The sequence below is a fragment of the Telopea speciosissima genome, chromosome 2, assembly GCF_018873765.1.
Source record: "Telopea speciosissima isolate NSW1024214 ecotype Mountain lineage chromosome 2, Tspe_v1, whole genome shotgun sequence".
Lineage (NCBI taxonomy): Eukaryota > Viridiplantae > Streptophyta > Magnoliopsida > Proteales > Proteaceae > Telopea > Telopea speciosissima.
In genome coordinates, this window is record NC_057917.1 from 59,600,724 (window position 1) to 59,617,964 (window position 17,241).

The 17,241-nt window shown below is 42.7% G+C and overlaps 1 protein-coding gene across 1 annotated transcript; it reads right to left on the minus strand.

Annotated features, from left to right (window-relative positions):
• Positions 1 to 846: 846 nt before the first annotated feature.
• LOC122650937 (uncharacterized protein DDB_G0283697-like) lies at positions 847 to 6,924 on the minus strand. Its single transcript, XM_043844296.1, has 4 exons — positions 6,540 to 6,924; positions 5,836 to 6,006; positions 5,546 to 5,739; positions 847 to 1,296 (listed from the first exon to the last, which is right to left on the minus strand). Exons 1-4 carry the CDS (start codon positions 6,922 to 6,924, stop codon positions 847 to 849), a joined length of 1,200 nt encoding a protein of 399 aa, XP_043700231.1.
• Between the last annotated feature and the right edge of the window lie 10,317 nt (positions 6,925 to 17,241).

Below are 17,241 nucleotides of genomic sequence, written 5' to 3' on the forward strand. Positions count from 1 at the left end.
CTTCGAAGGATGAAGAAGGTTGCGATTGGTGAACAAAGAGCCTCTTGACGTATTACATGAATACCTTATAAATCATCATCATCCAAGTAGTTAGTCACATCATATCCATCATCGGGAGGGAGTGGATGAATATGATTTACGCCTTGTTCTTCATCTTTACCTTGAACTTCTTCCTTTTAAAGCCACATTGATAAGCTTCTTCTTGTGTGGGCGAGTCCCTAGCAATGCGTCCTTTGTCTTAAAGTAGTAACAAGTAAAGGGGTCATTTTGGCCCATAGGGGCCTTGCCCTTGTCATCCACACGTGGGGGAACAGCGGGCGAGAGGTGTTGCCTATAGAGGAACCTTATTTGGAGGTGCTAGTGTTGATGTAAGCCGGCTTGGAAGTAGAACCCATTGTTTACATGAAGTTAATAGCTCCTTTGCTTTCAAGGCCTTCTCAAAACAATCTCGAACATCTACCACATCAACCACTCCAATTGTCCTGTTGATCTCACTTGATAGACCCAATCGAACCTGGAAAGCATTTGGATGCCCTCCTCCCTAATGCCAAGTGTGAGAAGAAAGAGCATTGAATTGCCTCATGTACTCGATTCTGATCATGGTTCCCTGGTGGAGGGAGTTGAATTTATCCCGCATCCGAGACTGAAGTGCCTTGGTAAGTATTGCTTGCTCAGGTCATATGTCATGTCTTCCCAAGTGCGGGTGTAGTACCATTGAAGTCCATCTCCCTTTCAGCGAGTTCCCACCACTCACGTGCAAGTCGCAAGCTTAGCACGAACTAACTTCATTTTCCCTTCTTAGATAGATCATACCAGTCGAAATAATCTTCTATTGCAGCAAGCCAATCATAAAATACCTGGGGGGTCAGAATTACCATCGAATTCTTTCAGCTCAAGCTTCACTTTTTGGTTGCCTGTATAGCGCCGATTAGTACCCTGGTCTCCAGTGAAGTAGGATCTCATATACTCTTCAAAAGTAGGCTGCCGACCTCTGTCTCTGTCCCGGTATTCTCTATCTCTGTCTCTGTAGCCTCGGTGGTGATCTCTATGTTCTCGAGAAGGTTCACGGGCATATCTAGGTCTGTCCCGACGATCTCTATAATAATCTCTATCATTCCTGTCATCTCGGTTAGTCCTAAATCTGTCCCTATTACCTAAGTGTCCATCTCTATAACCCCTATAATCATCTCTAGGGCTCCCATCTCTATCAGGCAATCTCTGTATCACTGAATAGGGCTGGTACTGTCTTCTTCTATGGGGGCAGGTTGTTGTCCCTATCGGGAGGGATTCTCTATCCTTCCAAGTGTTGCAATCTAGTCATGATTGCATCAATTGTAGTCTTCGATCTGCGTAAATTTTTGGAACATCTCTAACACTACCGCCATAGGGTCGGGTGGTTGTGGCAGCATCGGATTGCCATGTTCATCCATGGCTCTGATACCAAGTTAATGCAGTCCTAGAATAGGAGATGATCCTACTAGGAACCAAGTAGAATCAAGCTCTGGTCAAGCCTGCTGTTTGGGGCTATTTTAGGGCAAAGTTAGGGTTTAGAATGGGAATTTGGGAATGGGGTTTATATAGCTGTAATATGCATGTTTAGGGGGGTCATTATGGTATAAAAATAATTGAATTTGGATCAGTTTTAAATTTTTGCAGAATTAGGGTTAGGGTTTCGGGTTTTAGAATTAGGAAAAATAATCAAAACTAGGGTTTTGAGTGGGGGTTTAGGGCTAGGCTTGGGATCGAGTTTAGGGGGCTGTGGGAGGGAGGTTCGATCCTAATATGGGAGGGTTTTGATGGCCAGAAGTGGGGAATCTATAATTTTAGGGTTTAATGGCTAATGGAGGGTTACAGAAATTAGGGTTGGACTGGACAGAATGGGTTGCAAGTCTGATCGAGTGGAGGGGTTTGTTTGGGGAGGCTGTGACCTGATTTTGAAAGGAATCTGATGGCAGGATATGGCTGGATAGAATTTAGACTGCTAGGGTGTATGGGAAGAAAGCAGAAAATTAAAGGGGGATCGAATGGGGGAGGGAAGGAAAGCTAAAACAGGAATTTAAAATTCAAACTTACACTGGATTCCTCCGGCAACAGCTTGAATTGTTGAAGGATAAAACCACCTTCGAATAGAGATCCTCCCAGCCGTCATGGTGTAGAGAGTCGCAGGATTCCACCCACCCTTCCACCTTGATAACCCATAAGGATGCACACACTCTCGAAGAGCAAGGAGCAGAAGAAACAACCACGGAATTCTGTATTTTTTAAATTTAAATCAGTGTGGGGGAGCCTCCCACGATCTCTTATTTTATAATAAAGGCCAGTGGCTAATTCCTAATACAACTTAAAGTCTCTTCTCACTTAAATCGTGGAAGGGATCTAATCACATTCTAATTACTAATTTAAAATAATAAAATGTCCCAACTACCCCTACTAACTTAAAATAAAAGAATCTAACTTAAAAACAACTAATTAAAAGAAGATTCCCTATTAGCCAATAGGATATAAGAACCCATTAACCAATAGGATCACTTCACTTAAATTAGATCCATTTGTCCCATTGAACCAATTGGATGCAACCAATTCTAAACCGATTCAATCTAAAAACATAAAAATAAACTAAGTATGGAAAATATAAATCCTAACCTACGGCTCCCTATTCAAACCCTAAGTTGGGGTTTCTTCTTCTTCTTCTTCCTTCTTGGAGCCGCATCAACTTTCCTGTCTTGAAAACATTCATCCCCGATGAATGGCTGGAGATCACATAATGGTCTTCCAAATCGAGGATCGAGTTGCTTGAGTTCATCTTACGGATGGTGCAATCTTGTATGCGGACACAGACTCTTGAAGGATGAAGAAGGTTGCGCTCGCTGAACCAGCCTCTTGACGTATTACATGAATACCTTATAAATCATCATCATCCAAGTAGTTAGTCACATCATATCCATCATCGGGAGGAGTGGATGAATATGATTTACGCCTTGTTCTTCATCTTTACCTTGAACTTCTTCCTTTTCAGCCACATTGATAAGCTTCTTCTTGTGTGGGCGGTCCCTAGCAATGCGTCCTTTGTCTTGACAGTAGTAACAAGTAAAGGGGTCATTTTGGCCCATAGGGGCCTTGCCCTTGTCATCCACACGTGGGGGAACAGCGGGCGAGAGGTGTTGCCTATAGAGGAACCTTATTTGGAGGTGCTAGTGTTGATGTAAGCCGGCTTGGAAGTAGAACCCATTGTTTACATGAAGTTAATAGCTCCTTTGCTTTCAAGGCCTTCTCAAAACAATCTCGAACATCTACCACATCAACCACTCCAATTGTCTGTTGATCTCACTTGATAGACCCAATCGAACCTGGAAAGCATTTGGATGCCCTCCTCCCTAATGCCAAGTGTGAGAAGAAAGAGCATTGAATTGCCTCATGTACTCGATTCTGATCATGGTTCCCTGGTGGAGGGAGTTGAATTTATCCTGCATCCGAGACCTGAAGTGCCTTGGTAAGTATTGCTTGCTCGGTCATATGTCATGTCTTCCCAAGTGCGGGTGTAGTACCATTGAAGTCCATCTCCCTTTCGCCAGTTCCCCACCACTCACGTGCAAGTCGATGCTTAGCACGAACTAACTTCATTTTCCTTCTTGGATAGATCATACAGATCGAAATAATCTTCTATTGCAGCAAGCCAATCATAAAATACCAGGGGGTGAGAATTACCATCGAATTCTTTCACTCAAGCTTCACTTTTTGGTTGACTGTATAGCGCCGATTAGTACCCTGGTCTCCAGTGAAGTAGGATCTCATATACTCTTCAAAAGTAGGCTGCCGACCTCTGTCTCTGTCCCGTATTCTCTATCTCTGTCTCTGTAGCCTCGGTGGTGATCTCTATGTTCTCGAGAAGGTTCACGGGCATATCTAGGTCTGTCCCACTGATCTCTATAATAATCTCTATCATTCCTGTCATCTCGGTTAGTCCTAAATCTGTCCCTATTACCTAAGTGTCCATCTCTATAACCCCTATAATCATCTCTAGGGCTCCCATCTCTATCGGGCAATCTGTATCACTTGAATAGGGCTGGTACTGTCTTCTTCTATGGGCGAGGTTGTTGTCCCTATCGGGAGGGATTCTCTATCCTTCCAAGTGTTGCAATCTAGTCATGATTGCATCAATTGTAGTCTTCGATCTGCAGTAAATTTTTGGAACATCTCTAACACTACGCCATAGGGTCGGGTGGTTGTGGCAAGCATCGGATTGCCATGTTCATCCATGGCTCGATACCAAGTTAATGCAGTCCTAGAATAGGAGATGATCCTACTAGGAACCAAGTAGAATCAAGCTCGGTCAAGCTTGCTTTGTTTGGGGCTATTTTAGGGCAAAGTTAGGGTTTAGAATGGGAATTTGGGAATGGGGTTTATATAGCTGTAATATGCATGTTTAGGGGGTCATTATGGTATAAAAATAATTGAATTTGGATCGAGTTTTAAATTTTTGCAGAATTAGGGTTAGGGTTTCGGGTTTTAGAATTAGGAAAAATAATCAAAACTAGGGTTTTGAGTGGGGGTTTAGGGCTAGGCTTGGGATCGAGTTTAGGGGCTGTGGGAGGGAGGTTCGATCCTAATATGGGAGGGTTTTGATGGCCGAAGTGGGGAATCTATAATTTTAGGGTTTAATGGCTAATGGAGGGTTACGAAATTAGGGTTGACCGGGACGAGAATGGGTTGCAAGTCCGATCGAGTGGAGGGGTTTGTTTGGGGAGAATTTGTGACCTGATTTTGAAAGGAATCGATGGCGGGATATGGTGGATAGAATTTAGACTGCTAGGGTGTATGGGAAGAAAGCGAGAAAATTAAAGGGGGATCGAATGGGGGAGGGAAGGAAAGCTAAAGCAGGAATTTAAAATTCAAACTTACACTGGATTCCTCCGGCAACATTGCCTGAATTGTTGAAGGATAAAACCACCTTCGAATAGAGATCCTCCCGGCCGTCATGGTGTAGAGAGTCGCAGGATTCCACCCACCCTTCCACCTTGATAACCCATAAGGATGCACACACTCTCGAAGAGCAAGGAGCAGCAGCAAACAACCACGGAATTCTGTATTTTTTTAAATTTAAATCTGTGTGGGGGAGCCTCCCACGATCTCTTATTTTATAATAAAGGCCAGTGGCTAATTCCTAATACAACTTAAAGTCTCTTCTCACTTAAATCGTGGAAGGGATCTAATCACATTCTAATTACTAATTTAAAATAATAAAATGTCCCAACTACCCCTACTAACTTAAAATAAAAGAATCTAACTTAAAAACAACTAATTAAAAGAAGATTCCCTATTAGCCAATAGGATATAAGAACCCATTAACCAATAGGATCACTTCACTTAAATTAGATCCATTTGTCCCATTGAACCAATTGGATGCAACCAATTCTAAACCAGTTCAATCTAAAAACATAAAAATAAACTAAGTATGGAAAATATAAATCCTAACCTACGGCTCCCTATTCAAACCCTAAGTTCAGGGTTTCTTCTTCTTCTTCTTCCTTCTTGGAGCTGCATCAACTTTCCCTGTCTTGAAAACATTCATCCCCGATGAATGGCTGGAGATCACATAATGGTCTTCCAAATCAGGATCGAGTTGCTTGAGTTCATCTTCAGCGGATGGTGCAATCTTGTATGCGGACAGCAGCTCTTCGAAGGATGAAGAAGGTTGCAGTTCTGGCTGAACAGCAGCCTCTTGACGTATTACATGAATACCTTATAAATCATCATCATCCAAGTAGTTAGTCACATCATATCCATCATCAGGAGGGAGTGGATGAATATGATTTACGCCTTGTTCTTCATCTTTACCTTGAACTTCTTCCTTTTCAGCCACATTGATAAGCTTCTTCTTGTGTGGGCAGTCCCTAGCAATGCGTCCTTTGTCTTGACAGTAGTAACAAGTAAAGGGGTCATTTTGGCCCATAGGGGCCTTGCCCTTGTCATCCACACGTGGGGGAACAGCAGGGCGAGAGGTGTTGCCTATAGAGGAACCTTATTTGGAGGTGCTAGTGTTGATGTAAGCCGGCTTGGAAGTAGAACCCGACTGTTTACATGAAGTTAATAGCTCCTTTGCTTTCAAGGCCTTCTCAAAACAATCTCGAACATCTACCACATCAACCACTCCAATTGTCCTGTTGATCTCACTTGATAGACCCAATCTGAACCTGGAAAGCATTTGGATGCCCTCCTCCCTAATGCCAGTGTGAGAAGAAAGAGCATTGAATTGCCTCATGTACTCAGTTACAGTCATGGTTCCCTGGTGGAGGGAGTTGAATTTATCCTGCATCTGAGACCTGAAGTGCCTTGGTAAGTATTGCTTGCTCAGGTCATATGTCATGTCTTCCCAAGTGCGGGGTGTAGTACCATTGAAGTCCATCTCCCTTTCAGCAGTTCCCCACCACTCACGTGCAAGTCTGACAAGCTTAGCACCGAACTAACTTCATTTTCCCTTCTTCAGATAGATCATACCAGTCGAAATAATCTTCTATTGCAGCAAGCCAATCATAAAATACCTGGGGGGTCAGAATTACCATCGAATTCTTTCAGCTCAAGCTTCACTTTTTGGTTGCCTGTATAGCGCCGATTAGTACCCTGGTCTCCAGTGAAGTAGGATCTCATATACTCTTCAAAAGTAGGCTGCCGACCTGTCTCTGTCCCGTATTCTCTATCTCTGTCTCTGTAGCCTCGGTGGTGATCTCTATGTTCTCGAGAAGGTTCACGGGCATATCTAGGTCTGTCCCGACGATCTCTATAATAATCTCTATCATTCCTGTCATCTCGGTTAGTCCTAAATCTGTCCCTATTACCTAAGTGTCCATCTCTATAACCCCTATAATCATCTCTAGGGCTCCCATCTCTATCGTGCAATCTCTCGTATCCTTGAATAGGGTGGCACATTGTCTTCTTCTATGGGCAGAGTTGTTGTCCCTATCGGGAGGGATTCTCTATCCTTCCAAGTGTTGCAATCTAGTCATGATTGCATCAATTGTAGTCTTCCGTCTCTGCAGAAATTTTTGGAACATCTCTAACACTACCGCCATAGGGTCGGGTGGTTGTGGCAGCATCGGATTGCCATGTTCATCCATGGCTCTGATACCAAGTTAATGCAGTCCTAGAATAGGAGATGATCCTACTAGGAACCAAGTAGAATCAAGCTCTGGTCAAGCCTGCTGTTTGGGGCTATTTTAGGGCAAAGTTAGGGTTTAGAATGGGAATTTGGGAATGGGGTTTATATAGCTGTAATATGCATGTTTAGGGGGTCATTATGGTATAAAAATAATTGAATTTGGATCGGTTTTAAATTTTTGCGGAATTAGGGTTAGGGTTTGGGTTTTAGAATTAGGAAAAATAATCAAAACTAGGGTTTTGAGTGGGGTTTAGGGGCTAGGCTTGGGATCGAGTTTAGGGGCTGTGGGAGGAGGTTCGATCCTAATATGGGAGGGTTTTGATGGCCGAAGTGGGGAATCTATAATTTTAGGGTTTAATGGCTAATGGAGGGTTACGAAATTAGGGGTTGGGACTGGACAGAATGGGTTGCAAGTCCGATCGAGTGGAGGGGTTTGTTTGGGGAGGTGTGACCTGATTTTGAAAGGAATCGATGGCAGGATATGGCTGGATAGAATTTAGACCGCTAGGGTGTATGGGAAGAAAGCGAGAAAATTAAAGGGGGATCGAATGGGGAGGGAAGGAAAGCTAAAACAGAATTTAAAATTCAAACTTACACTGGATTCCTCCTCGCAACGCTTGAATTGTTGAAGGATAAAACCACCTTCGAATAGAGATCCTCCAGACCATGGTGTAGAGAGTCGCAGGATTCCACCCACCCTTCCACCTTGATAACCCATAAGGATGCACACACCTCGAAGAGCAAGGAGCAAAGAAGAAACAACCACGGAATTCTGTATTTTTTAAATTTAAATCTGGTGGGGAGCCTCCCACGATCTCTTATTTTATAATAAAGGCCAGTGGCTAATTCCTAATACAACTTAAAGTCTCTTCTCACTTAAATCGTGGAAGGGATCTAATCACATTCTAACTACTAATTTAAAATAATAAAATGTCCCAACTACCCCTACTAACTTAAAAATAAAAGAATCTAACTTAAAAACAACTAATTAAAGAAGATTCCCTATTAGCCAATAGGATATAAGAACCCATTAACCAATAGGATCACTTCACTTAAATTAGATCCATTTGTCCCATTGAACCAATTGGATGCAACCAATTCTAAACCAGTTCAATCTAAAAACATAAAAATAAACTAAGTATGGAAAATATAAATCCTAACCTACGGCTCCCTATTCAAACCCTAAGTTCAGGGTTTCTTCTTCTTCTTCTTCCTTCTTGAGCCTGCATCAACTTTCCTGTCTTGAAAACATTCATCCCCGATGAATGGCTGGAGATCACATAATGGTCTTCCAAATCAGGATCGAGTTGCTTGAGTTCATCTTCAGCCGGATGGTGCAATCTTGTATGCGGACAAGACTCTTGAAGGATGAAGAAGGTTGCGATTGGTGAACACTGCCTCTTGACGTATTACATGAATACCTTATAAATCATCATCATCCAAGTAGTTAGTCACATCATATCCATCATCGGGAGGGAGTGGATGAATATGATTTACGCCTTGTTCTTCATCTTTACCTTGAACTTCTTCCTTTTCAGCCACATTGATAAGCTTCTTCTTGTGTGGGCAGTCCCTAGCAATGCGTCCTTTGTCTTGACGAGAGTAACAAGTAAAGGGGTCATTTTGGCCCATAGGGGCCTTGCCCTTGTCATCCACACGTGGGGAACAAAGCAGGCGAGAGGTGTTGCCTATAGAGGAACCTTATTTGGAGGTGCTAGTGTTGATGTAAGCCGGCTTGGAAGTAGAACCCATTGTTTACATGAAGTTAATAGCTCCTTTGCTTTCAAGGCCTTCTCAAAACAATCTCGAACATCTACCACATCAACCACTCCAATTGTCCTGTTGATCTCACTTGATAGACCCAATCAACCTGGAAAGCATTTGGATGCCCTCCTCCCTAATGCCTGTGAGAAGAAAGAGCATTGAATTGCCTCATGTACTCGATTCTGATCATGGTTCCCTGGTGGAGGGAGTTGAATTTATCCTGCATCCGAGACCGAAGTGCCTTGGTAAGTATTGCTTGCTCAGGTCATATGTCATGTCTTCCCAAGTGCGGGTGTAGTACCATTGAAGTCCATCTCCTTTCAAGCTTCCCCACCACTCACGTGCAAGTCGACAAGCTTAGCACGAACTAACTTCATTTTCCTTCTTCGATAGATCATACCAGTCGAAATAATCTTCTATTGCAGCAAGCCAATCATAAAATACCTGGGGTCGAATTACCATCGAATTCTTTCACTCAAGCTTCACTTTTTGGTTGCTGTATAGCGCCGATTAGTACCCTGGTCTCCGGTGAAGTAGGATCTCATATACTCTTCAAAAGTAGGCTGCCGACCTCTGTCTCTGTCCCGGTATTCTCTATCTCTGTCTCTGTAGCCTCGGTGGTGATCTCTATGTTCTCGAGAAGGTTCACGGGCATATCTAGGTCTGTCCCGACGATCTCTATAATAATCTCTATCATTCCCTGTCATCTCGGTTAGTCCTAAATCTGTCCCTATTACCTAAGTGTCCATCTCTATAACCCCTATAATCATCTCTAGGGCTCCCATCTCTATCAGGCAATCTCAGTATCACCTGAATAGGGCTGGTACTGTCTTCTTCTATGGGCAGGTTGTTGTCCCTATCGGGAGGGATTCTCTATCCTTCCAAGTGTTGCAATCTAGTCATGATTGCATCAATTGTAGTCTTCTCGATCTGCAGAAATTTTTGGAACATCTCTAACACTACCGCCATAGGGTCGGGTGGTTGTGGCAAGATCGGATTGCCATGTTCATCCATGGCTCGATACCAAGTTAATGCGATCCTAGAATAGGAGATGATCCTACTAGGAACCAAGTAGAATCAAGCTCCAGTCAAGCCTCGCTGTTTGGGGCTATTTTAGGGCAAAGTTAGGGTTTAGAATGGGAATTTGGGAATGGGGTTTATATAGCGTAATATGCATGTTTAGGGGGGTCATTATGGTATAAAAATAATTGAATTTGGATCAGTTTTAAATTTTTGCAGAATTAGGGTTAGGGTTTGGGTTTTAGAATTAGGAAAAATAATCAAAACTAGGGTTTTGAGTGGGGGTTTAGGGCTAGGCTTGGGATCGAGTTTAGGGGGCTGTGGGAGGGAGGTTCGATCCTAATATGGGAGGGTTTTGATGGCCGTAGTGGGGAATCTATAATTTTAGGGTTTAATGGCTAATGGAGGGTTACGAAATTGGGTTGACCGGGACGTAATGGGTTGCAAGTCCGATCGAGTGGAGGGGTTTGTTTGGGGAGGTGTGACCTGATTTTGAAAGGAATCTGATGGCAGGATATGGTGGATAGAATTTAGACTGCTAGGGTGTATGGGAAGAAAGGTAAAATTAAAGGGGGATCGAATGGGGAGGGAAGGAAAGCTAAAACAGAATTTAAAATTCAAACTTACACTCGGATTCCTCCGGCAACACTTGAATTGTTGAAGGATAAAACCACCTTCGAATAGAGATCCTCCCAGCCGTCATGGTGTAGAGAGTCGCAGGATTCCACCCACCCTTCCACCTTGATAACCCATAAGGATGCACACACTCTCGAAGAGCAAGGAGCAGCAAGACGAAACAACCACGGAATTCTGTATTTTTTAAATTTAAATCAGTGTGGGGGAGCCTCCCACGATCTCTTATTTTATAATAAAGGCCAGTGGCTAATTCCTAATACAACTTAAAGTCTCTTCTCACTTAAATCGTGGAAGGGATCTAATCACATTCTAATTACTAATTTAAAATAATAAAATGTCCCAACTACCCCTACTAACTTAAAATAAAAGAATCTAACTTAAAAACAACTAATTAAAAGAAGATTCCCTATTAGCCAATAGGATATAAGAACCCATTAACCAATAGGATCACTTCACTTAAATTAGATCCATTTGTCCCATTGAACCAATTGGATGCAACCAATTCTAAACCAGTTCAATCTAAAAACATAAAAATAAACTAAGTATGGAAAATATAAATCCTAACCTACGGCTCCCTATTCAAACCCTAAGTTCGGGTTTCTTCTTCTTCTTCTTCCTTCTTGGAGCTGCATCAACTTTCCTGTCTTGAAAACATTCATCCCCGATGAATGGCTGGAGATCACATAATGGTCTTCCAAATCGGGATCGAGTTGCTTGAGTTCATCTTCGCGGATGGTGCAATCTTGTATGCGGACGCAGCTCTTGAAGGATGAAGAAGGTTGCGCCGGCTCAACAGAGCCTCTTGACGTATTACATGAATACCTTATAAATCATCATCATCCAAGTAGTTAGTCACATCATATCCATCATCAGGAGGGAGTGGATGAATATGATTTACGCCTTGTTCTTCATCTTTACCTTGAACTTCTTCCTTTTCAGCCACATTGATAAGCTTCTTCTTGTGTGGGCAGTCCCTAGCAATGCGTCCTTTGTCTTGACAGTAGTAACAAGTAAAGGGGTCATTTTGGCCCATAGGGGCCTTGCCCTTGTCATCCACACGTGGGGGAACAGCAGGGCGAGAGGTGTTGCCTATAGAGGAACCTTATTTGGAGGTGCTAGTGTTGATGTAAGCCGGCTTGGAAGTAGAACCCGACTGTTTACATGAAGTTAATAGCTCCTTTGCTTTCAAGGCCTTCTCAAAACAATCTCGAACATCTACCACATCAACCACTCCAATTGTCCTGTTGATCTCACTTGATAGACCCAATCTGAACCTGGAAAGCATTTGGATGCCCTCCTCCCTAATGCAGAGTGTGAGAAGAAAGAGCATTGAATTACCTCATGTACTCGATTCTGATCATGGTTCCCTGGTGGAGGGAGTTGAATTTATCCTGCATCTGAGACCTGAAGTGCCTTGGTAAGTATTGCTTGCTCAGGTCATATGTCATGTCTTCCCAAGTGCGGGGTGTAGTACCATTGAAGTCCATCTCCCTTTCAGCAGTTCCCCACCACTCACGTGCAAGTCTGACAAGCTTAGCACGAACTAACTTCATTTTCCCTTCTTCAGATAGATCATACCAGTCGAAATAATCTTCTATTGCAGCAAGCCAATCATAAAATACCTGGGGGGTCAGAATTACCATCGAATTCTTTCAGCTCAAGCTTCACTTTTTGGTTGCCTGTATAGCGCCGATTAGTACCCTGGTCTCCAGTGAAGTAGGATCTCATATACTCTTCAAAAGTAGGCTGCCGACCTCTGTCTCTGTCCCGGTATTCTCTATCTCTGTCTCTGTAGCCTCGGTGGTGATCTCTATGTTCTCGAGAAGGTTCACGGGCATATCTAGGTCTGTCCCGACGATCTCTATAATAATCTCTATCATTCCTGTCATCTCGGTTAGTCCTAAATCTGTCCCTATTACCTAAGTGTCCATCTCTATAACCCCTATAATCATCTCTAGGGCTCCCATCTCTATTAGGCAATCTCTGTATCACTGAATAGGGCTGGTACCTGTCTTCTTCTATGGGCAGGTTGTTGTCCCTATCAGGAGGGATTCTCTATCCTTCCAAGTGTTGCAATCTAGTCATGATTGCATCAATTGTAGTCTTCTGATCTGCAGTAAATTTTTGGAACATCTCTAACACTACTGCCATAGGGTCGGGTGGTTGTGGCAGCATCGGATTGCCATGTTCATCCATGGCTCTGATACCAAGTTAATGCAGTCCTAGAATAGGAGATAATCCTACTAGGAGCCAAGTAGAATCAAGCTCTGGTCAAGCCTGCTGTTTGGGGCTATTTTAGGGCAAAGTTAGGGTTTAGAATGGGAATTTGGGAATGGGGTTTATATAGCTGTAATATGCATGTTTAGGGGGGTCATTATGGTATAAAAATAATTGAATTTGGATCAGTTTTAAATTTTGCATGAATTAGGGTTAGGGTTTCGGGTTTTAGAATTAGGAAAAATAATCAAAACTAGGGTTTTGAGTGGGGGTTTAGGGCTAGGCTTGGGATCGAGTTTAGGGGGCTGTGGGAGGGAGGTTCGATCCTAATATGGGAGGGTTTTGATGGCCAGAAGTGGGGAATCTATAATTTTAGGGTTTAATGGCTAATGGAGGGTTACAGAAATTAGGGTTGGACTGGACAGAATGGGTTGCAAGTCTGATCGAGTGGAGGGGTTTGTTTGGGGAGGCTGTGACCTGATTTTGAAAGGAATCTGATGGCAGGATATGGCTGGATAGAATTTAGACTGCTAGGGTGTATGGGAAGAAAGCAGAAAATTAAAGGGGGATCGAATGGGGGAGGGAAGGAAAGCTAAAACAGGAATTTAAAATTCAAACTTACACTGGATTCCTCCGGCAACAGCTTGAATTGTTGAAGGATAAAACCACCTTCGAATAGAGATCCTCCCAGCCGTCATGGTGTAGAGAGTCGCAGGATTCCACCCACCCTTCCACCTTGATAACCCATAAGGATGCACACACTCTCGAAGAGCAAGGAGCAGCAGCAAACAACCACGGAATTCTGTATTTTTTTAAATTTAAATCTGTGTGGGGGAGCCTCCCATGATCTCTTATTTTATAATAAAGGCCAGTGGCTAATTCCTAATACAACTTAAAGTCTCTTCTCACTTAAATCGTGGAAGGGATCTAATCACATTCTAATTACTAATTTAAAATAATAAAATGTCCCAACTACCCCTACTAACTTAAAATAAAAGAATCTAACTTAAAAACAACTAATTAAAAGAAGATTCCCTATTAGCCAATAGGATATAAGAACCCATTAACCAATAGGATCACTTCACTTAAATTAGATCCATTTGTCCCATTGAACCAATTGGATGCAACCAATTCTAAACCAGTTCAATCTAAAAACATAAAAATAACCTAAGTATGGAAAATATAAATCCTAACCTACGGCTCCCTATTCAAACCCTAAGTTCAGGGTTTCTTCTTCTTCTTCTTCCTTCTTGGAGCTGCATCAACTTTCCCTGTCTTGAAAACATTCATCCCCGATGAATGGCTGGAGATCACATAATGGTCTTCCAAATCAGGATCGAGTTGCTTGAGTTCATCTTCAGCGGATGGTGCAATCTTGTATGCGGACAGCGCTCTTGAAGGATGAAGAAGGTTGCGCTCTGGCGAACAGAGCCTCTTGACGTATTACATGAATACCTTATAAATCATCATCATCCAAGTAGTTAGTCACATCATATCCATCATCGGAGGGAGTGGATGAATATGATTTATGCCTTGTTCTTCATCTTTACCTTGAACTTCTTCCTTTTCAGCCACATTAATAAGCTTCTTCTTGTGTGGGCAGTCCCTAGCAATGCGTCCTTTGTCTTGACAGAGTAACAAGTAAAGGGGTCATTTTGGCCCATAGGGGCCTTGCCCTTGTCATCCACACGTGGGGGAATAGCGGGCGAGAGGTGTTGCCTATAGAGGAACCTTATTTGGAGGTGCTAGTGTTGATGTAAGCCGGCTTGGAAGTAGAACCCGATTTACATGAAGTTAATAGCTCCTTTGCTTTCAAGGCCTTCTCAAAACAATCTCGAACATCTACCACATCAACCACTCCAATTGTCTGTTGATCTCACTTGATAGACCCAATCAACCTGGAAAGCATTTGGATGCCCTCCTCCCTAATGCCAGTGTGAGAAGAAAGAGCATTGAATTGCCTCATGTACTCGCATACCATGGTTCCCTGGTGGAGGGAGTTGAATTTATCCGCATCCGAGACCGAAGTGCCTTGGTAAGTATTGCTTGCTCGGTCATATGTCATGTCTTCCCAAGTGCGGGGTGTAGTACCATTGAAGTCCATCTCCCTTTCAGCAGTTCCCCACCACTCACGTGCAAGTCGACAAGCTTAGCACGAACTAACTTCATTTTCCCTTCTTCGATAGATCATACATAAATAATCTTCTATTGCAGCAAGCCAATCATAAAATACCTGGGGGTCGAATTACCATCGAATTCTTTCAGCTCAAGCTTCACTTTTTGGTTGCCTGTATAGCGCCGATTAGTACCCTGGTCTCCAGTGAAGTAGGATCTCATATACTCTTCAAAAGTAGGCTGCCGACCTCTGTCTCTGTCCCGGTGTTCTCTATCTCTGTCTCTGTAGCCTCGGTGGTGATCTCTATGTTCTCGAGAAGGTTCACGGGCATATCTAGGTCTGTCCCGACGATCTCTATAATAATCTCTATCATTCCTGTCATCTCGGTTAGTCCTAAATCTGTCCCTATTACCTAAGTGTCCATCTCTATAACCCCTATAATCATCTCTAGGGCTCCCATCTCTATCAGGCAATCTCTGTATCACTGAATAGGGCTGGTACCTGTCTTCTTCTATGGGCAGGTTGTTGTCCCTATCAGGAGGGATTCTCTATCCTTCCAAGTGTTGCAATCTAGTCATGATTGCATCAATTGTAGTCTTCTGATCTGCAGTAAATTTTTGGAACATCTCTAACACTACTGCCATAGGGTCGGGTGGTTGTGGCAGCATCGGATTGCCATGTTCATCCATGGCTCTGATACCAAGTTAATGCAGTCCTAGAATAGGAGATAATCCTACTAGGAGCCAAGTAGAATCAAGCTCTGGTCAAGCCTGCTGTTTGGGGCTATTTTAGGGCAAAGTTAGGGTTTAGAATGGGAATTTGGGAATGGGGTTTATATAGCTGTAATATGCATGTTTAGGGGGGTCATTATGGTATAAAAATAATTGAATTTGGATCAGTTTTAAATTTTTGCAGAATTAGGGTTAGGGTTTCGGGTTTTAGAATTAGGAAAAATAATCAAAACTAGGGTTTTGAGTGGGGGTTTAGGGCTAGGCTTGGGATCGAGTTTAGGGGGCTGTGGGAGGGAGGTTCGATCCTAATATGGGAGGGTTTTGATGGCCAGAGTGGGGAATCTATAATTTTAGGGTTTAATGGCTAATGGAGGGTTACGAAATTAGGGTTGGACCGGGACAGAATGGGTTGCAAGTCTGGTCGAGTGGAGGGGTTTGTTTGGGGAGGCTGTGACCTGATTTTGAAAGGAATCTGATGGCAGGATATGGCTGGATAGAATTTAGAGTGCTAGGGTGTATGGGAAGAAAGCGTAAAATTAAAGGGGGATCGAATGGGGGAGGGAAGGAAAGCTAAAACAGAATTTAAAATTCAAACTTACACTGGATTCCTCCGAATGACTTGAATTGTTGAAGGATAAAACCACCTTCGAATAGAGATCCTCCCACTAGTCATGGTGTAGAGAGTCACAGGATTCCACCCACCCTTCCACCTTGATAACCCATAAGGATGCACACACTCTCGAAGAGCAAGGAGCAGCGACAGAAACAACCACGGAATTCTGTATTTTTAAATTTAAATCTGTGTGGGGAGCCTCCCACGATCTCTTATTTTATAATAAAGGCCAGTGGCTAATTCCTAATACAACTTAAAGTCTCTTCTCACTTAAATCGTGGAAGGGATCTAATCACATTCTAATTACTAATTTAAAATAATAAAATATCCCAACTACCCCTACTAACTTAAAATAAAAGAATCTAACTTAAAAACAACTAATTAAAAGAAGATTCCCTATTAGCCAATAGGATATAAGAACCCATTAACCAATAGGATCACTTCACTTAAATTAGATCCATTTGTCCCATTGAACCAATTGGATGCAACCAATTCTAAACCAGTTCAATCTAAAAACATAAAAATAAACTAAGTATGAAAAATATAAATCCTAACCTACGGCTCCCTATTCAAACCCTAAGTTCAGGGTTTCTTCTTCTTCTTCTTCCTTCTTGGAGCTGCATTAGAAGAGGGGGGGGGGGGAAGGGTTGCAAGGAAGTGGAAGGAAAAGTTAGGGAAGGTGGTCATCCTAGTCAAGTCATTTTCTTCTTTTTGGTTTCTGCTAACTCCCTCTCTCTCCCCTGCCGTGTGCATGTGTGTGTGTCTGTGTGCATGGTTGAATGATGTAAATTGGAATCTGCAGTCTCAGAGGAGTTTGGTGTCATTCATCCACAAGTTTTGATACTTGGGTTTAACTGGATTAATAAACATTTTTTGGGGGGGCGGGGGGGAGAAGGGTTTCTTATTTTGTTGTCAATTGATTTCAGGTTGTTATAGTTAGTAGATTGAGTTACAGAAAAACATGATTTATGATTACCTTATATCAGTATGT